The sequence below is a fragment of the Oncorhynchus tshawytscha genome, linkage group LG30, assembly GCF_018296145.1.
Source record: "Oncorhynchus tshawytscha isolate Ot180627B linkage group LG30, Otsh_v2.0, whole genome shotgun sequence".
NCBI lineage: Eukaryota > Metazoa > Chordata > Actinopteri > Salmoniformes > Salmonidae > Oncorhynchus > Oncorhynchus tshawytscha.
In genome coordinates, this window is record NC_056458.1 from 21771461 (window position 1) to 21793799 (window position 22339).

Here is a 22339-nt window from a genome sequence, read left to right on the forward strand (position 1 = left end):
CAACCAAGACGTAAGAGAAGCACCCTCAGACTCAGGACCAATCTGCCTCTTCCCCTAGTAGACATTCATCACTGTGCCTCATGGTCTAACTTTGTCATGTGGTCCTCTTTTGTCCTCATGCTTCCACCTCATGTGGCCCTCAGACGAACCATCAAACAGGCTGGTGATGGTCAATACAGGACTAAGGTTGAATCCTACTAGACCGGCTCTGGTGCTTGTCGGATGTAGCAGGGCTTGCAAACTATTACGGACTACAAAGGGAAACCCAGCCGCGAGCTGCCCAGTGACGCCTACCAGATGAGCTAAATGCCTTTTATGCTCGCTTCGAGGCAAGCAACACTGAATCATTCATGAGAACACCAGCTGTTCAGGACAACTGTGTGATCATGCTCTCCATAGCCGATGTGAGCAAGACCTTTAAACAGGTTAACATTCACAAGGCCGCGGAGCCAGACGGATTACCAGGACGAGTACTCAGAGCATGCGCGGACCAACTGGCAAGTGTCTTCAGTGACATTTTCAACCTCTCCCTGACCAAATCTATATTAACTACATGTTTCAAGCAGACCACCATAGTCACTGTGCCCAAGAAAGTTAAAGGTAACCTGCATAATAGACTACCGCCGCGTAGCCATTAAGTGCTTTCAAAGGCTGGTCATGGCTCACATCAACACCATCATCCTGAAAACCCAAGACCCACTCAAATTCAGATATCTCCCCAACAGATCTACAGATGACGCAATCTCAATCACACTGCCATTTCCTACCTGGACAAAAGGAACACCTATGTGAGAATGCTGTTCATTTACTACAGCTCCGCATTCAACACCATAGTGCCCACAAAGCTCATCACTAAGCTAAGGACCCTGGGACTAAACACCTCCCTCTGCAACTGGATCCTGGACTTCCTGACGGGCTGCCCCCAGGTGGTAAGGGTAGGCAGAACACATCTGCCATGCTGATCCTCAACACGAGGGCCCCTCAGGGGTGCGTGCTTAGTCCCATCCTGTAATCTCTGTTCACTCACGACTGTGTGGCCAAGCACGACTCCAACACCATCATTAAGTTTGCTGACGACACAACAGTGGTTGGCCTAATCACCGACAACGATGAGACAGCCTATTTGGAAGAGGTCAGAGACCTGGCAGTGTGGTGCCAGGACAGCAACCTCTCCCTTAAAGAGAGCAAGGCAAAGGAGCTGATCGTGGACTACAGGAAATGGAGGGCCGAACACGCCCCCATTCACATCCACATCACCAACAAACTATCATGGTCCTAACACACCAACACAGTCGTGAAGAAGGCACTACAACACCTTTTCCCCTTCAGGAGACTGAAAAGATTTGGCATGGGTCCCCAGATCCTCAAAAAGTTCTACAACTGCACCATCGAGAGCATCCTGACTGGTATGGCAACTGTTTGTCATCCGACCGTAAGGCGCAACAGCGGGAGGTGTGTACGGCCCAGTACTTCACTGGGGCCAAGCTTCCTGCCATCTAGGACCTATATACTAGGTGGTGTCAGAGGAAGGCCCAAAGAATTGTCAAAGACTCCAGTCACCCAAGTCATAGACTGTTCTCTCTGCTACCACATGGCAAGCGGTACCGGAGCACCAAGTCTAGGTCCAAAAGGCTCTCGCTAGCGGGATCCGTGCGCTAAGAGGTTAACAGCTTCTACCCCCAAGCCATAAGACTGCTGAACAACTAATCAAATGGCCACTCGGACTATTTACATTGACCCCCCTTTTGTTTTTACACTGCTGCTTTTTACACTGCTGCAGCTCACTGTTTATTATCTATGCATAGTCACTTTACCCTACTGTACCTACATCTACAAATGACCTCGACTAACCTGTACCCCTGCACATTGACTCGGTACCGGTACTCCTGGAATATAGCCTCATTATTGTTATTTTATTGTGTTACTTTTTCTTACATTTTTTACTTTAGTTTATTTAGTAAACATTTTCTTAACTCCATTTTCTTAAAACAACATTGTTGGATAAGCACTTCACGGTAAAGTCTACACCTGTTGTATTCGGCGCATGTGGATTTGATTTGGAATAGTCGTTTTTCATTAACCATAATCAATCAGATTTGTTACTGTAACCTCACAGCGCTGACATGATTTGCAATCTGAAAGTGATATGATGTAAATGTTTAAGGAAAAGTGACGCTCTGTAACGTGATAACCATTGAATGTGAAACATAAGTAGATGAAATGTGAGAGAGAAGTCAATATACTCCCTGTCCCTCCCCAAGGCTGATATGTGAGTGTCTCTGAGGAACTCTAGGGCCAGTCCTAATGGGTTGTGTGGCCACAGTCACAGCATATCACATGATTCAAAAATAATGAACAAAACCCAGTGACTTTATTTCAGTAGACTTTATTTAAAGATAAAACAGGACATACATACATCGAAAAGCATTCCGAAGTACAGACACTTACCATTACACAGACATTTACACAGAGAAACGTAAACACACAGAGAAAGACACACACGCGCAAAAATGGGGCTCCCTTATGGAACAAGATGTTCTAAAACTGCAAAGGAAAACATAAGTCATTTCTCAAAAGCTAAGTCATCTTGGCTCAGCAAATTTATGACCACAAAAAGAACATGTACTGGTCAAGCCATGATTTCAGCTACTTCTAAATACAAACCCTGAAGCAAAAACAAGAAAAAAGCTGTACTAATAAAATGCAACGTTAGACAAAAAAAATCAGCTATTGAGCAATAGTGGAAAATGGAAAGAAGTGTGTGAGAGAAAAGAGAGAAGTGTAAAGTGGAAGGAGGAACTATCTGAGGTGAGGACTGTGTGTACCATAGCAAATACTGGCTGGCTGTCACAATGGAGTGTTGCAATAAGGTGTGTGCTTTCCTGATTCTCTGGAAATTCAAGGGGATTGAGACAAACTCCAGAAACACACACAATCCCTTTTAACAGATAGGCAATGATACATGCACACATACATATACACACACACACCGATCGGACAAATTAACGGCAATACATTTTAATTTACAAACAGATATACATATATAACCACTTTAAAAGAAGTCAACAAAGAATACATCAATAAGAGAGCGAATAAACCAAACTTATGTCTAAAATATTTTGCAACAAAGGAACAATAACATCAGACCACACAGCTCAAAATGGGAACCGATGCTTCAACAATGACAACAACCACAGACGGACAAAGAGAAAACAGGATGCTGGTCAGATGAAAGAGCCCGAAATGTCAGACAGCCTACAGACTGTTGTCGCCTTGCAATGTAACAGCCAACACCAGTCTGATAAGCTATCTGACAGGCCGAGAGAGTGACGGACATGCCTGAGACACAAACACACACGTAACATGAGGAAAGAGGAGGGGGAAAAATCCTTCCATTACTTACCCTGAGAGAGAGAGGCTGTATTTGAATGGGGTGATTAGCAGAGCTGCAGCAGACTGGAGGGAGGCTGAGGCTCTGTGCGTTCAACAGTGCCTCTCTGTTTTGAATCTACTCGACTGATTCGTCTCCTGGCTCCGTCACTGGGGCAGTGCAGCGAGTTCATAGGAGGGTTCACTGGAGGTAACGCCACAGACCCGTTTCACTGCGCTCGCTCTCTTTTTCTCTCCACTCGCTCCCCCCCTTTCCTGCCTGTCCGCCCGGAGCTCCCAAACCAACATACCAGGGCAACAGTACAAAAAAATACAAAAATAATTCACAAGCAATTACGAAAAATAGGAATCTTGGATCACAAGCCAGCTGACGTTATCCAACAAGCATAAGACAGAAAAAAGTAACATATTGATGACATAACATCATTTTAAGTGCTGCCCTTCCTCCCAGAGGAATTGTGAACATGAGCTTACGGAGCATTCAAGCTTTACATGGGAGTTGAGAGAGTGCAGAGGAGTCTGCTGCATTAACACACACACTGTCTGAAACTCCCTCAATAGCCAGGCACTGAAGACAAAGGAATCACTTACCACAAGCTTCAAACCAGGCACAACCCCTAAAAGATCATATAAACTAAACAGATACCACCAAACACGAATTGTGATCCGAATGAAAGGCTCTATAAGGAAGAGAGTTCCAGAAGTGGCACAAACACAGATCTGATTCAATCCATCAGTGCATCTGGTTGGTTGAGCAGCCCCAGGTCTGACTCATGTGCTCTCTTATTGGAAGTAGAAAATAACTCCAGACAAAGGGACCAGCAGAATGATTCATGGACGATTTATGAAGTCTGATCCAAAGGTGCTCACTCTGTGGAATTTTACAGCATAGAAATGACATCAATAGTAGTATAGGTACAGATAAAAATCAAGTGATTTAACTCCCTGTTTTGATTTATTCAGATCTATCTACATCAGATTTGTCGAAGTGAAGTTATGAAAATCCTATATTATCATAGCTATATTTACAAGATGTGCATTCCATGTACATTCCTTGTCTATCCCATTTCAGTTGAAAAAACAACAACAACAAAAAACCCTAACAAATGAACTGGGGAAAAAACAGATTAGGCCTTACACAACTAAAATAATATATAACATCAGTCCCTGCATTACAGTGCACACACCAAACCATTTAAGAAAAATAAAACCGATCCAAGCCAAACATAATCATTTAAATAAACAGGCTCTATGATAAGACTATCAGTTCTAGTCGTGGAAGCTGGACCAAAGAGTACTTAAGGCCTCGCAGAGGAGAATCAGTGCCAGTAGCTGCTGACCCACCCACACACAGTCACTGTAGAGCTGCTCAATGAAATGGATGTCCTATCCATACAACACCACACCACATGGCCATGCACCTACCTTATAGTGAACAACCACTGAGGAAGCAAAAAACTATGGGCCATCATCTCTATCAAAAAATCCTGGTAAGCAAATAAATTAAGTCCAAGTTCCATGTAAACGGATAACCTTCAGTATCACTACAGAAACAAAGAAAACGGTTACTTCATACGGATGGATATCCATCGATCGATAACATGGACGCCCATACTTCGGATTATGGCGGTTTGTGTCTCATTGGAGATTATTGGAGACAGAGAAAAAAGTGTAGGATACAGCAGGTTTGTGCTGAGGGTTTTTTGACCGAGAGCCCAGAATGTGTGCTAGGCTAGCTGCTCTTCTCGCTTCTTAGTGTTGCCTTCACTTGGTTTTCCCCTCAGAGTACATCTGCTGCTGCTGGCGCTTGGCATAGCTCTGGGCCATGGAGTTGACGATGGAGCAGACAAAGAAACAAACCATGACCACGATCACCTTCTCAAAGACCCACGACAGCCCGTTTTCATCCTGCAAGAAACGGAACAGAAACAGAAGGGGCGAGACCCTGGTCACTATGGAGTCAGCCTTCCCCACGTAGTCCCTAGCATCTACAGTCTCTGATGCTAAACTAGAACCTATGTTCTATCTGAGTGGGATGAGATCTGCTCCCACATCCATCCATGTGCAGGACACAGAGAGATCAGTGGTAGTAAAAAGCAAACCCGCCAAACCTCCTCCCTCGCCCCCGGTGACCCCAACTGGCAGCCTCCGTTTCCCCAAAGTTAAATTGCCTCGCTTTTCTCCTGTAACTGCAGGAGGTTCAAGTTACAATAAAAAAAGGAACATTCTTCTAGAAACAGCCTTAATCTCTCGTTGTGCAACTCAGTCTCTCCTTTCCCTTTCTCTCTCTTTCTCACTAGCTCGCACATCGGATGAGGAAGAAAAAAAGAAAAATGTTTCCAATTAATCATTTCAAGAGAGAGGGAGTGGGGGAGAGAAAGAGAGAGAGAGGCAGAAGAGGGATACAGAGCTTTCAAAGAGATACGGCTCCAGCTACAACTGGCTCTTTTTGTTCCAGACAGATTTTTTAAAATGGATTGTCAATGCAGGGCAGAGGGGCCCCGCCCGCCCCCCAGTCATCACTAGCAGTGGGTTCAGGCGGGTCACTCTGTGACAAGGAGGAGTGACTGAACACTCACACACTCCCCTCCACTCAGACTAAGCATGACTCAGCACACCTACTGCTAACACTGTTAAGTGCTAATAGTGCTACACTGCTAATAGTGCTATAGCCAGACCCTACACTGGCCCCCTCTCCCTTAGCCCCAGCCCCCTCCTAGCCTGTCCTCAGCCTGCCCAGCCCACCATGCACCCAATGAACCCTCTCTCTGTCACTCTAAACGCTGCCCAGAGGCCCTGAGAGGTACAGTACTATTACATTGCTACTGCTGGACTACAGTATCATCTCCACTGTATATATTCATCCCACTACTGTAATAGAAAGAGTCAGGGAGAGATGAGAGGATTACAAATCTGAGAAAATTAAATATGAAATAAAAGTGAAAAAGAGACAAGAAAATGAGATTGAAAGGAAAGCGAATAATAAAAAAAAGTAAATTACTGAAAGATAGGGAGACAAAAAAGAGAGAGCGAGATAGAGAGAAGATAAAGAAAGAAAAGTGGAGGGAGTCTAAGAAAATGAGAGAAAGAAAGTGAGGGAAACATTCTTTAGAGAGAGGGCCTCTCAATGAGGGAGGTAGTGAATAGAGGAAGGCAGTAGAGTATAGTAGAGGATGGGCCCCTGGATGAGGTACTTACGGCTGAGGTCCCCTCTCCCGCGTGGTGGTGCATCTTGGCTCTCTGGGCCTGCAAGTACTCCCTAAAGGGCTTCTGTAGAGAGGAGCCCAGCACTGGGACAGCACTGTCACACAGCCAACAGATAGAGGGAAAAAGAAGGGGGGAAGGAGGGAGGGTGGGTGGGATGGAGGCAAGGAGAGAGACAGAGGGGAGGGAGGAGGGGAACACAGAACACGTCACATCATTGTTACTCACCACCAAGCCAAGGGCAGCAACAAAGGGAGACATGCTGTCCTGCCTTCCTGCTCCCTTCCTCTCTCCCTGCTTCCCTCTTCCACACAGAGAGCGAGAGAGACTTTGCATTCAAACAGCTCATCCCCACAGACAGGAATTCAGAACAGACAAAAAAAAAGAAACAGTGAAAAAGTACAGGATGTACTGAGAGCTACATATCCTAACACTTCAGCTTGTTTAAGAACAAAAAGAGAGAATAAAAAGAAAAGGGGAAAAAGTTGGCTTGTCCTCTAAGTCCACAGACACATACACACACACTCCGGCTCTGGAAACCACACACACACTCTGGCACACATACACGCACACATCCGCAAACCCGTTCAACTCCCCTGCAGTGCTCCTCTCCTCTCTGCTGCAGCGAGCGAGGAGAAATGAATGACTTCTCAGAACTCTCACATTTATCACCAGCGGTTCCTGTAAGAACTGGTTCCAGCCAATTAATGAGGAAGTGAGTCGTGCCTGTGTCATCACTGGCTGAGAGAGGGGGAAGGCCCTGCCCTCTACCAGCCATAGGATGAGGAGGCTGCTGTAAGACAGCCCATATTAGGAAAACCCTTTACAAGATTCAGCCACCAACTACAAGCACACTACCACCCCCCCCCCACTCTCTCTCTCTCACACACACACACACACACACACACACACACACACACACACACACACACACACACACACACACACACACACACACACACACACACACACACACACACACACAAAGAAGAAGGAAGAGGAACAGACAGAGAGAGACAGATAGAGAGAGCGGCAGAGAGAAAGAGAGAATGCTGGCCCATCCCTAGTCAGGAGTTAGTGATTAATCACTAAACAAATACATACTAAAGACCTTACACTATTTAGTGGCACAACTTTGTCAATTATAACCCATTACCAACATTGTTAAAAGCATTCCAACTCCTGATTATAAAGGTGAAAATTCAACATCTGTAACGGTGGTGTGGGGATGGCATGTTCCAAGACACAACTCAAAGTGCAAACCGTATGTTCACAAAGGCTGTTGACTTCATAGGACCGATAAGTTTCTCTTTCAAACTCTTTCATTTACGCACTTCCCACACACTGAACACACACGTGTGCGTGTTCTCACACACACACACACACAATCTTCCCACTCATTGTGTGAGAAAACAAGAGTTGTCACAGCAAGCATTTTCATTTGCATGAGTTTACAACAGTTAAGTTTATTTTAATCATTAACCAAACACAGAGTTACAGATATCCTTGTCATGAATAGACAGAATAAAAAGACTGTAAGTGACAAAGAAAATCCTAGAGATGGATCATGCTCACCTGACCCAATAGAGAATGCACAAAAGAAGATCCAGAGGAAGATGAGTGGATTAAAGATTCATCCCCTCCACCATTCATCCTACACATTCTACAGCACTTTTTACACACATAGAAACCAAACCGCTTCCTAAATGCTAAATAGTACAACAATTCTGGTAATAACTTAACTCTAAGACAAATAAATAAATTCAAAATCAGATCAGTTTCAATTTCCGACTGACGGAAACATAAACTGACAAGAACAAAGAGAGCAAGTCAGGGTTTGAGAAATGGCGGGCTCAATTCATGTCCTGTACGATGAGCAACACTGAGTCATAAGCCTGACACAAAAACTTAACAAGTTGACACAAACTCAAACCTAACAGTCACAAATATGTTTTAATACCTCAGGGCTGTATCTGTGTGTCTTTACGTACATAAAACTGCCTGTTTTGAGCTTTTGGAACTACCACAAACTTTCTAGAACATTCTACAGACCAATGCTTTGTGAACCTTCTGGACTTGTGTTGTACTATATACCTGTAAGTATGTTTCAAACCATATATTGTGCTGTATTATTGTAAGAGGCACAGACAGTGATTGTAATATATTTTTGTAAGAGGCACAGACAGTGATTGTAATATATTTTTGTAAGAGGCACAGACAGTGATTGTTATATTTTTTTGTTCAAGGGGAATTGTAAATGTTACATTCAGACAATGTGAGTATGTGGAATCTGGAAAATATAGAATTTCTGAAGGTATGCATTCAAATATCTGTGATTAAAAAAAATGAAAAAATGTGATTTACTCTCTGTGAGTTTTTAAATGAAATGTTTTCTCTTCAATTATTTTTGTAACCACACCCTGAGTTTGCTGGCTCTTTAATCATAAGCGGGAGAATGTGGCAGTAGCCGTATTTCAGTAAAAGTCTAATAAAATAGTGCTATTCAGTAAACAATACATTCCTGTTATTTGCTTAACAGCTACTGAACAAACCTTGTAACCATCATGTTTGTTGAAATCATGTGGTTTACAATACTATAACATAAAGATATTTACTATAGAGCAACAGTGTGGGTGGAGAATAATTATAATTCAATGCAAACCAGAAAAACCTAGAAAACCAAATTGACACTTTTAGTATTAGCCTAACAATCAAATATAAAAAGAGGATTTCCTATTAAAGAGGAATATGGCTTATCTAGTTCCCGTAATCAGTCACAATTGATCCATATAGATTCTAGCTAAAATAACGCCACTCGATTTCAAAATAAAATGTCTCTCTAAATGAACAACAAGCAGACATAAGTATCAAGCAATGGAACAAAAACATATCGCACATTTAAATGATAGATTTGAATCATGTCATGCATTTACTCTATAATCCTAAATCTATTAAAAGCATGAATCTAATACAAATAACTAAGGAAATTAACCTAAGCAAAGTATAAAATCAACCACAGATTCTACAATCAATAGTAGTCTATTTCTTGACTGCCTTCTACCTTTAGAAAACTCTAAAACCAATGGTCAAAAACATGATTTTAGTACTTCAGGACTCTACCTTTGTGATTTTGTGATACAGTATCTGGAACTTTTGCAAAATAATACTTTTCTGAACATTTTGTTTGTATAAAATCCCTATAAAATATATTTTTACAAATCAGTGTATGAAATATTCACCCATTTCTAAAATCAGTTAGTTTTTGCATGTTGGTGAAGAGATGCTACTGATTTAACTATTGCTGAACAAATGCTACATTTCATTCTAAATGTCATTTTTCACATTGAATGAGATAATTCTATTTTCAATAAACCATAACAAGGGAGTCCAAATTGCAGTAATATGATGTAATCCAACGAGAGAGAAAACATTGCAATTTTTCCGAAGGGGGGACAAAACGATTCAAATGTGCAGTTAAAAAAAATATGTCAACATCAAACACCAAATGTAGCATACATTTTGTCTCCAAATTCTTTCAGATAATTTTTACTATTACTGAATTAAGAAAACTCAAACATGTACTAGATCAGACAGGTCTTCATTCAGTGACTCACAATATACCAGAGCCTACATAAATACATCTGACAAAAAGATTAAAACTGAAGCTATATATAAAGTCCTACAATAATCTACAAATGCATAATAAAGCCCAATTATATGCGATCAAAAGTTACCAAAAGCCTTCAGAGCTACGATAAATAAATCAATGTTGTTGCTGTTATATTTAAGGTTAGATTTAATCAATATGCAACACTGAGGGCAAATATATGGCGTCATTGACCAGAAGAGGTGGTATGTTTGGACTACAGAGCCCATGCTAAAAAAAACTATCTGGACATAACATGGGAGCAACAGCTATTTGATGATGCCAGGTAGGACACAGGGGGTGACTTGAAGACTTGTAATGCATCACTGACCTAACAGATCACCTTCCTTTTTACATTGATATACTAGATCAGCTGCTGTGCCACATTTGGGTGTACTAACTCTCTTGTTAACTTTATGAAGCCTGTATTGATCCATTTAAATGAAGTGATGCATAGTTTCATGCAGGGATGATCTTATCAAGCAGATGAGGAGTCTCATTTCTCCTCACCCTGTGAGCTCACATCTCAGGTCAGTGGTGGGAACTGAGGACTGACAGATCTATGGGAGGTATAGGTATCATCACACACACTGACACACACACTGAAATATACAACAACTGAAGCAAACATGCATGCACACACAGTGACAGACATATACACACACACACACACTCCATACGCTGACGGTCAAACGGTCAAATCGACAGTGTTCTGTCTAATGATGGGGGAGACGAGAGGCTGTGACTAAAGCCCTGCCAGCATGATTGACTGGGGGGACCTGTGGACATCCACATGCGGACAGGTAAGTGATAGGGCCTAGGCAATACTTAGAAGAATGGAAATTACTAGTACCTAATGCATCATGATATGTAAGAAACGAGTCGTGCCAAATCAGATAACCATGGTTTCATTTCGCCCCTGTCAGCGATTTGAGCTCCCTGTCTGGCTGTGAAGGTCTATTTGCCTACCCACTCACAGCCAAGTCACATCAAGGAGGAAAATGTCTACTTATTGATAAATAACCAGGGAGGTGTAGATTGTTCAGGTGCTGAGCCATGTTCTTAACATCTCACAAGGAGACTTGCTTCCTTAACGAAATCACCACCAATACATCCTCCTCCTACATAGAGGACAAAACATTAAAGAGTTCATTTGTGACCGTCAACAACGGGCAATTTTTTTATGAGCTATCATTTCCTTCTGTGGCGTATATTATATTCCCATTTTCTTTGGTGCGTTCATTTCCTTGAAACCAAATTCTACAGAACATGATTCAGAGGTAACCTATGACCCCTGGCCCCTTGTGACACACACACACACACACACACACACACACACACACACACACACACACACACACACACACACACACACACACACACACACACACACACACACACACACACACAAAACTTTCTCTCTCTCTCACACACACACGACCACAAGCAGCCACAATACACACATGAAAACTAGTGGCACAATCATAAATACCCACACACACCCAACCCAGGGGCAGGACATGACAGCGATAGAGAACAATTCTCACATGACAGCGAGCACAGCTAGCTAACCCCTGGCCAGGTCCAACTGGTTACAACATCACAACAAAGAGCTTATGCAACCGTTAGTGTTACTCAACACAACACAACACCGTCAGGGCCCAAGTTCACATCAAACATAACACTTCTGCCAGTACAACAAGATTCAGCCAGAAACTCAGGCTTGGTGTTAAGGTATTGTGTCTGTCTGACCTGAGACAATGAAGCCTGGAAGTCTTTGTTACAACTATGAATATCTATGATTAAACCACTCATCTAAAAGGTTTCCATCTAATTTTACAATTATAATATTTCAATGTACAGTTTGTTGAAGATTTAACACAAACTGTATAATTGTTGTTATCTGGTAATAATGGCATATGTAATCAGGGCAGGTGCTCATACTTTTCTACTGCTCCTCTAGCCAAATTGTCCATGTTGTGTTTTACAGGCCTTCATTTTCTACAAAAACACACAGACTCATCACACATTGTAGGCTAAGCCAGGGAGAACCAGAGATGAAAGGGAGGTAGTTAAGTATCTCTGCTACAACCACTACTAGACTAGATGAATCAGCTAGTTAGCTAAGCTATGCTGTCAAAACAAGGTAGTATTTTCTGCAGTTGGCCCCTTCACCCCTGTGCCTGACCATGAGACAACAAACGCAACTCCAAAGTAACCTTCTACTGGCGGTATTCATTTCTCCGCTCGGCGCCGGTGGGGACTTCATGCAGCAACACACCACCAAGCTCGCAGGGGACTTCATGCAGCAACGCACCACCGAGCTCGCAGGGGACTTCATGCAGCAACACACCACCAAGCTCGCAGGGGACTTCATGCAGTAACGCACCACCGTGCTCGCAGGGGACTTCATGCAGCAACGCACCACCGAGCTCGCAGGGGACTTCATGCAGCAACACACCACCGAGCTCGCAGGGGACTTCATGCAGCAACACACCACCAAGCTCGCAGGGAACTTCATGCAGCAACGCACCACCGAGCTCGCAGGGGACTTCATGCAGCAAACGCACCACCATGCTCGCAGGGGACTTCATGCAGCAACGCACCACCTAGATCGCAGGGGACTTCATGCAGCAACGCACCACCGAGATCGCAGGGGACTTCATGCAGCAACGCACCACCGAGCTCGCAGGGGACTTCATGCAGCAACGCACCACCAAGCTCGCAGGGGACTTCATGCAGCAACGCACCACCGAGCTCGCAGGGGACTTCATGCAGCAACGCACCACCGAGCTCGCAGGGGACTTCATGCAGCAACGCACCACCGAGCTCGCAGGGGACTTCATGCAGCAACGCACCACCGAGCTCGCAGGGGACTTTTTTTCAAGATGATCTCCTTTGATAGACAATTTGTTGCATTTACAGTTACAAGAGAAAAAAGAGAGAACACATTTGTAATTTGTTTAAAAAACACCACCAATCAAAAGGGCAGGTGCTCCAGCACAGCTAGGACTCTACATGTGCACATGCCAGCCTGTAATAATGGCCCATGTAGGGAAGCAATAATCCCTGATAATGGTTTGTGAAGAGTGTAAAAAGAAAATGTTGAGTTACGGTGAAAAAATACGGTGAAAAAAATGTATGTGTGACTCCATGTCTCACTGTGTCAGTCTGATCTGGTCCCGTTGAATCAGGCTCTTTCCCAATGACTTCATCACTAAGGCATGATGCCCACTCCTGGATGAAGATTCCCCCTAGTACTACCCAGCCAGTGTGTTTATCACAACTCTGCCTGCTTCCTTCTCAACTATTTGTGGCACACACACGCACACAAACACACAAATACACACACATACACACACACACACACACACATGCACACACAATCTCTTTCACAGACATACTCTCAGACACATTCACAGAAAGGAGGGAGCACTAAACAATGAAGGGAGGGAGGGAAGAAGGGATGAGATCATTTCTTTTTTGGAAATGACTTATCAGCACGGGTCTGCAGGGAGGTACTGCCAGCTAAACACACCGTCTGCCCCCAGGGGTGCCCACTGCCAGGAAACAAAGAGCACCAATTATATATAGCACTCTCTTATTCCTGTCACCTCACAGTCCTATAAAACAGCCCCCAACAACCCACCAACAACCACCCGGGTCTGGGCCTATGAGTGGCTGAGGAGGTGTGATGAGGTGAGAGGTCTGTGTCACTCAGTGACTGTGCTGGCCTTTCCAGGGGTAGGGTGTGGGTAGTGGCATGGTTGACTGACTCAGAGGGATAGAGACAGCCATGACTAGCCTGGCCAGGATTCCCAGTTGGAACGCAGGAGAGGCCAAGAGGAGGGGAGGGAGGCAGGGGAGCAGGGGGTATGGGAGAAAGCTAGAACCAGAGTCTGCCTGGGCAGATCTGATCCCATTGATCCATTTAAAAAAAAAAAAAAAATGTTTTTTTATTTATTTAACCAGGTATCGATGGCCACACTACTGAGTCAGAGACACTCCACCTAGGTTGAATATCTCCCATGCTATATTTATTGTTAACAAACTAATTATGTAAGTAACAAATCTATGATTGACCAATGCAGAATGTGTGGCTTATAGAGTATGCAGTGAATAATGGGTGGCTGTGTACGTGCGGCTCATATAATACATTCACCTTGTTGATCATCTGCTTTGACATTCCCACAGATCAACACATAGGTTACTATGGAGCTGGAGAAACCCACAGGCTGCAAGACAGTCTTTCACTCTAAAATTGTGTACAATATGTTCTACTTTCATTACATGCATAAAAAATAACAACACATTAACAAATAGCAACCATTTAAGATAAATATATTATTCTTACTCAATTGTAATATTTTTATTGTCAGACCTCGGAACAAGGGAGAGAACGTGGTTCAGCGGTGAATCATGAAGAGTTTTTCAGTCTCCCCTTTGAGCACAGTAATAGTCTCAGGTTTGTGGCTAGGTTGTGCATACGCTTTGGGCAGGATGTGTCTGTCTGTCTGTCTAATGTACAGACAGCCAGTGAAAGTACTGCTCATGACCTACTTTATTGACCTTGCCCCTTCCTAACACCACAACGATACAAAATAGCAATTGTCTATTGCTAGTTCCAGTGCTTTACAACCACTGTTATTGCCAAAGATGAAAAAGTATCTACAGTGTCTTCAGAAAATATTCAGAACCCTTGACTTTTCCCACATTTTGTTGTGTTACAGCCTCAATTTAAAATGGATTACATTGAGAGTGTGTGTCACTGGCCTACACACACTACCCTATAACGTCAAAGTGGAATTATGTTAAAAATATATATTTTTACAAATTAGAAGTGAAAAGCTGAAATGTTTTGAGTCAATAAGTATTCAAGCCCTTTGTTATGGCAAGCGTAAATACGTTCAGGAGTAGAAATATGCTTAACAAGTCACAGAAGTTGTGTTTAATAATAATAGTGTTTAACATGATTTTTGAATGACTACCTCATCTCTGTGCCCCACACATTCAATTATCTGTAAGGTCCCTCAGTCGAGCTGTTCATTTCAAACACAGATTCTACCACAAAGACCATTGAGGTTTTCCAATGCCTCACAAAGACACGCACCTATTGGTAGATGGGCCAAAATAAAATTAAAAGCAGACACTGAATATCCCTTAGAGGATGGTGAAGTTATTAATTACACTTTGGATGGTGTATCAATACACCCAGTCACTACAGAGGTACAGGCGTTCTTCCTAACTCCGTTGTCGGAGAGGAAGGAAACAGTTTAAGGATTTCACCATGAGGCCAATGGTGACTTTAAAACAGTTAGATTTTAATGGCTGTGATAGGAGAAAACTGAGGATGGATCAACAACATTGTAGTTACTCCACAACACCAACCTAAATAACAGAGTGGAAAGAAGGAAGCCTGTAAACAATAAAATGCATCCTGTTTGCAATAAGGCAACTGCAAAAAATATGGCACAGAAATTAACTGTAATTTTTGTGCTGAATAAAGATATGTTTGGGGCAAATCCAACACAACACATCACTGAGTACCACTATATATTTTCAAGCATGGTGGTGGCTGCATGAATACCTGTCATCGGCAAGGACTAGGGAGTATTTTAGGAGAAAAAGAAACGTAATAAACCAAAGCACAGGCAAAATCCTAGAGGAAGACCTGGTTCAGTCTGCTATCCAACAGACACTGGGAGACAAATTCACCTTTTATAAGGACAATTACCTAAAGCACAAGGCCAAATATACACTGGAGTTGCTTACCAACACGACACTGAATGTTTCTGAGCGCCGTAGTTACAGTTTTGACTTAAATCGGCTTGCAAATCTATGGCAAGACATGGAATTGGCTGTCTAGCAATGATCAACAACCAACTTGACAGAGCTTGAAGAATGATGTGCAAATACTGTACAATCCAGGTATGCAAAGCTCTTAGAGACTTACCCAGAAACACTCACAGTGGTAATTGCTGCCAAAGGTGATTCTAACATGAATGACTCAGGGGTGTGAATACTTCTGTATTTAATTTTCAATCAATTTGCAAACATTTCTAGAAACATGTTTTCACTTTTCCATTATTGGGTATTGTGTGTAGATGGGGGAGAGAAAATGTCATCACAACAAAATGTGGAATAAGTCAAGGTGTATGAATACTTTCTGAAGGCTCTGTGTGGTCAATCAAAACATGAAAAAAGAGGAACTACATTTTGATTCTCAATATAAATAACCTCACATGTTCCTTTAAAAAAAACGATTTAAAACCATTAGATGAAGACAATGGATAAAAATGTATGTGAAGCTCTGACAATTGCAAAATCACCTATTAGTACTATCAAGTTAAACATTCTTCCAATCATTTAAAACAAGTCTAATCAAGTATATCACCGATCTCTTCAAACACAAATTGATAAAAGGGTGTTAGAGGTACAAGAGTAAACAGTTGTTATTCAGTCTCTTTGTATGGAGAATTTAGCTGTAAATAATCCCTATTTAGATACAACCCCCTACTAAAACACACCCTTTGATTTATTAGCTTGACTGTCATTGTTCTGATATCACTGCTCTGTTTGTGTTCATGTTGAATGAGTTGCCTTGGAGCAACATCCTGCCCTGCCGTGTGTTCTGGTAACAGACAGACAGCGCTGTAAAGCAGGCCTGTGACTCAGGACACAGGGTGAACAGAGGTGGACTGGACGGCTCTTTGATGACTTGTCCTCCATCTCTGGGGAGAGGTGCTCATACAGCACTTCATATAGCATCATCAGCATCATACAGACAGAGCATCACTGTACACAACAACAGACCACAGGCTGATACTAACCTATCCAAAACACACATCATGTTGACTAAAATCAGACAGGAATTGTGTCGTTATATCAAGTCATAATAGATTTGTTGCTTGTTGCTAATTTAATCAATGATGTTGTACAAATGAAAAATACTTGGGGGAACAGGAGACAAAAACAAATGAATCAGGGATGAATAAAGCAGGAAGTAGCGTGCCGTGCAACGATGATCACGCCAAACTTAAGGGCAACGACACATGACACCGGACCCAGTGCATTGATCTGACCACCTACTTCACCCCCCTCTCCCCCACTCGTACTTATCTGTACCTTAAACACACACAGAGAACAAAACACAGAGTACCAACCCCTTCAAAGGCTTTCAATGTGATAATGACCACATACAGTACCAGTCAAAAGCTTGGGCACACCTACTAATTCAAGGGTTATTCTTTATTTTGACTATTTTCTACAATGGCTACTTTGAAGAATCGAAAATATAAAATATATTTTGATTTGTTTAACACGTTTTTGGTTACTACATGATTCCATATGTGTCATTTCATAGTTTTGATGTCTTCACTATTATTCTACAATGTAAAAAAAAATAGTAAAAGTAAACAAAAGCCCTGGAATGAGTAGGCGTGTCCAAACGTTTGACTGGTACTGTATACATATCACCTATATCATACTTTCCTACTGACCTCTTGCCAAGTCGACCTTGCAAAAGAGGTTTTCTAACCTCAAGTGTCTTTACTGGTTAAATAAAAGTGAAATAAATAAATACAAATATCACTTATAACTGTCATTTAATAAGTCATAATATTTGATGTACTTAGTGAAGACCACCTGGATTCTGGGCAGACCGAGCTCTCCAAGTCCTTATGTATTTCTCAAACCCTCTCCGATTGAGAGAAATCTATTTTTTTGAGGGATCATAAGTAATCATAAGAAGAGGAGTTGAGTAAAGTTGAGTAAAGAGGCTCCCCGTTGTGACTTGCATTAAACTTAATGACTGTTATAAAAACCATCAACCCCAATCTGGCCCTCCATCACTCTCTCCTCCACTCTGACCCCTCTCTCCTGTCCTCCTAAATGAGAGATCCGACTGTGTTTCCCCCTAGAGAGGCCTGGCCCGGCCTGCCACTATAGGCTTGATAAATGCCATCTTTATGAGGGCTTTTCAGGTGATCCGTCCCTCCCAGCCTTCGTTCTCAGCAGACAGTGTCTAACAACTAACAACATAACGTTGATTTGATTTTGGTATTGCTAAAAGAATCTTGTGAGAGGTGAGGAGTCACCATAATCATCCAAACTTGACCTACATTTAATTCATCGCCTAGGCCTAAAGTTCACCTTCATTTAGAACACTTACTTAGTATCTGGTAAATTCCTGATAGAATTTCTGAGGAAATTTGGATAATTCTCTGTCAGATCTTTATAACTGGTCAGTTACTGATACAAACACAATTAGCCCAGGCACACATCAGTTCAATATTAAAAAAGGCTCACAGGGTTAAGCTTACTGTAGTTTAGTGTTAGTTGGTCTGGGAGGCAGGGAGTCAAGGAGCAGGAAAGGCCATCTGCATGGACATTGTGCTGATAATGTGCTCCACACTAAGAGATGGACTCACATGGAAATTAATACCTTCTCATGGAGAGGATCCCTTTTTCCCCATTCTCTATCCCTGCCATTCATAGGGAGACCCCCAGTCAGCCTGGTTTTTCTCCACACCAGCCCCAGCCCCTCCATCTCAATGGACCTCTCACCAATAATCCCCTCCATTGACACACAATCTGAGGGATTACTGAATTACAATACACTACATGTTACAGTGGCTGATTGACCGCAGTAGATGGGCTTCAATCAAAGTGATTGATTATCATCCAGGGAATTCCCATGCTGCTTTCAAGATCTAAAAACAGTAAGTACAGTATAGTTACAGTAAGTGGGTAAAAATGCTACGAAATAACACCCCCCCCCCACACACACACACACACACACACACACACACACACACACACACACACACACACACACACACACACACACACACACACACACACACACACACACACACACACACACACACACACACAACATGGACCAATGTTTTTTGTGCTGTGAAGTGAACCACATAAGCTTTCTCAAGGACAGAGCCACAATGACTCAAACCGTATGGACAGCTCAGACTTAGACCAGAAATGCCGTAGTCTTGCAGACACTGAATCAGTGTCTGAAACTATACAATATAATCATCATCATCAAGAACCCTTTCATTCCCACATGTCATCTCATGTGATCTGGCTGTTGTGTTGAATAGCTGGCATAACCCACCAGTCTCACCACTACTCCAGCTTAAACGCACAGCCGTACTGCTAGGCAGATGACACACAGCTCTATTTACCAATCAGACCCAGGGACCAAGCCAAGGTAGCTACCCTTCACACGTGTTGGATGTGTGACACATTTCTCCAGCTCAATGATAGGAAATCAGAGGATGTTTTATTTGGTCCCCACCTTGCTAGAACCCAGATTGTAGATAACCTTGGTAATCTGTCCACCAATGTAAAGCTTACGTTCATAAGCCTTGGCGTTTTTTTTTACCCTGACCTAAACCTCGAGCTGCATGTGAAGAAGGTTGTCCAGTCCTGCTCATCTAAGAAATATAGTTAAAGTCAAGTATTTTACTTCAGTCACTGATCTAGAGAAAGTTATAGATGCTTTATTTCCTAACGCCTATATTACTGTAATTCTTTGTATACATGCCTCAGTCAGAAACCACTCCATCTACAGTTAGTTCAAAATGCTGCAGCTCGGCTTTTAACAGGCACCCGAAAATGTAACCATGACACCTATTTCAGCTTCTCCACACTGGCTACAAGTCACTTTTAGAAAACATTTTATGAATGACGTTTATGGCTAGGCTTGGTTTAAAGCCATCCTATATCTCAGATCCTTTATCTCCCTACGAGCCAGGACGTAGCCGGAGATCCTCTGGCAGGGCGCTGTGGACCATTCTAGGCTGGAGATCAGGCTGCTTCTTCTCTTCTCTTTCCTCTCCATTTCCCCTTCCTCCTGTCTTTGATAGTACTTTTATTTTGATGTTGAAGCATTTTGTTACTTATATTGAAATGCTTTATACAAATAAAGTTATTATCATTATTACTGCAGACATCAAACATCCCTTTAGGCTGGGGCTGGGGTGGAATTAATACAGTATCTAATCACTGAGCTCTCATTACTGACACTCATCAAGCATGATTAACACAGGAAACCATCCAACCTCTCCTGTTCCAATAAATAACTTACAATGATGTGTGTTTTCCTCTGGAATCCCAACCACACTGACTAGTCTTTTATCAGAGGTAAACAAGAGAGGGAAGTAAAGGGGGATGGTAACAAAGAAATGTGCTGATGATCTGATTACACCAGCAGAGTCATTGTGACTTGGGGGGTGTCATGATGAGTCTGGTGTGCCAAGCAGCTGTGGGACATCATATCATACAGGAAGTAGCATGATAAGCTCTATCCACTGTGATTCTTATATGAATGGTTTGGCAACACTAAACAGGGATAGGATGTGATGAAAGATTATTTATGGTTGTGGTGTGCTGGCACTCTTACCAAGAGATAAAAAATGTTCGTCTTTATTTATGATTGCTCTAGACTTCAATCAGAAGCTAAATGAGATGAGAGAGGGGCACATTCTGATCCACCATGACAACCATGACAGGAAAAGCATTCTCTTTTGATGAGGAGACATCATCATAAGTCATCAAATATAATATACCGGTGGCTTCAGTCTTATCAGGACCACCACATCATATAAAAGCTTTCTATTATGATTTAACAATACATTTAAAAAATATTGAGATGTGTTGTATGCCAAGAGCAAGTTCTGAAAACAAAATGGATGATATATGATCAAGACTATACTACCAACAGGACATTAAAAACTGCGATATCTTATGTTTCACCGAATTTTGGATGAACAACGACACGGATAATATAGAGCTGGCGGGATTTTCCATGCATCGGCAGGACAGAGAAGCTACGTCTGGTAAGGCGAGGGGCGGGGGTGTGTGTCTATTTGTCAATAACAGCGGGTGAGCGATGTCTAGTATTAAAGAAGTCTCGAGGTATTGCTCGCCTGAGGTAGAGTACCTTATGATAAGCTGTAGACCGCACTATCTACCAAGAGAGTTCTCATCTATATTATTCGTAGCGGCCTATTTACCATCACAAATCGTCGCTGGCACTAAGACCGCACTCAACCAGCTATATATCCAAAAGCAAACAAGAAAATGCTCATCCAGAAGCGGCGCACCTAGTGGCCGGGGACTTTAATGCAGGCAAATTTAAATCAGTTTTACCACATTTCTGCCAACATGTCATGTGCAACCAGAGGGAAAAAAATCTAGACCACCTTTACTCCACACACAGCGACGTGTACAAACCTCTCCCACCATTTGGCAAATCTGACCATAATTCTATCCTCAGAAATCCTGCTTAAAGGAAAAACTAAAGCAGGAAGCAATGGTGTAAAGTATTTAAGTAAAAATACTTTAAAGTACTACTTAAGTCGTTTTAGGGACATCTGTACTTTACTATTTATATTTTTGCCAACTTTTACTTCACTACATTCCTAAAGAAAATAATGTACTTTTTACTCCATACATTTTCCCTGACACCCAAAAGTACTCATTACATTTTGATAGGAAAATTGTCCAATTCACACACTTATCAAGAGAACATCCCTGGTCATCCCTATTGCCTCTGATCTGGCAGACTCACTAAACACAAATTATTTGTTTGTAAATTATGTCTGAGTGTTGGAATGTGCCCCTGGCTATCCTATATATGCGCTTAATATACGGAATTTGAAATGGTTTATACATTTTCTTTTCATACGTAAGTACATTTTAGAAGTTCCATTTACTTTTGATACTTAAGTACATTTAAAACCAAAAACGTAAATTTTTTTTTTTTACTCAAGTAGTATTTTACTGGGTGACTTTCCCTTTTACTTGAGTCATTTCCTATTAAAGGTATCTTTACTTTTACTCAAGTATGACAAATTAGTTATTTTTCCACCACTGGCAGGAAGTACCAGTGACTTGCTCAATTGAGAAGTGGCCAGATGACACGGATGCTACGCTACAGGACTGTTTTGCTAACACAGACTGGAAGACATATCTTGCATTACTCATCTCATATGTATATACTGTATTCTATATAAAAGTAAAGAAACAATGTATACGAAATGCTTCAGTCTGATTTTAGAACCCATCATAGCACTG

General features: G+C 42.1%; 1 protein-coding gene across 6 annotated transcripts in view; it reads right to left on the reverse strand.

Annotated features, from left to right (window-relative positions):
- Positions 1-2996: 2996 nt before the first annotated feature.
- Positions 2997-22339, reverse strand: part of LOC112228585 (vacuole membrane protein 1) — a 111390-nt gene continuing 92047 nt past the window's right edge. For all 6 annotated transcript variants that reach the window (XM_042309174.1, XM_042309175.1, XM_042309176.1 and 3 more), the window contains 2 exons: positions 6589-6691; positions 2997-5298 (listed from right to left, as the gene is read on the reverse strand). In XM_042309174.1, coding sequence (XP_042165108.1) covers positions 5155-5298; positions 6589-6691 — 247 coding nt within the window. In that variant the 3' untranslated portion in view covers positions 2997-5154. The remainder of the gene's footprint in view (positions 5299-6588; positions 6692-22339) is intronic.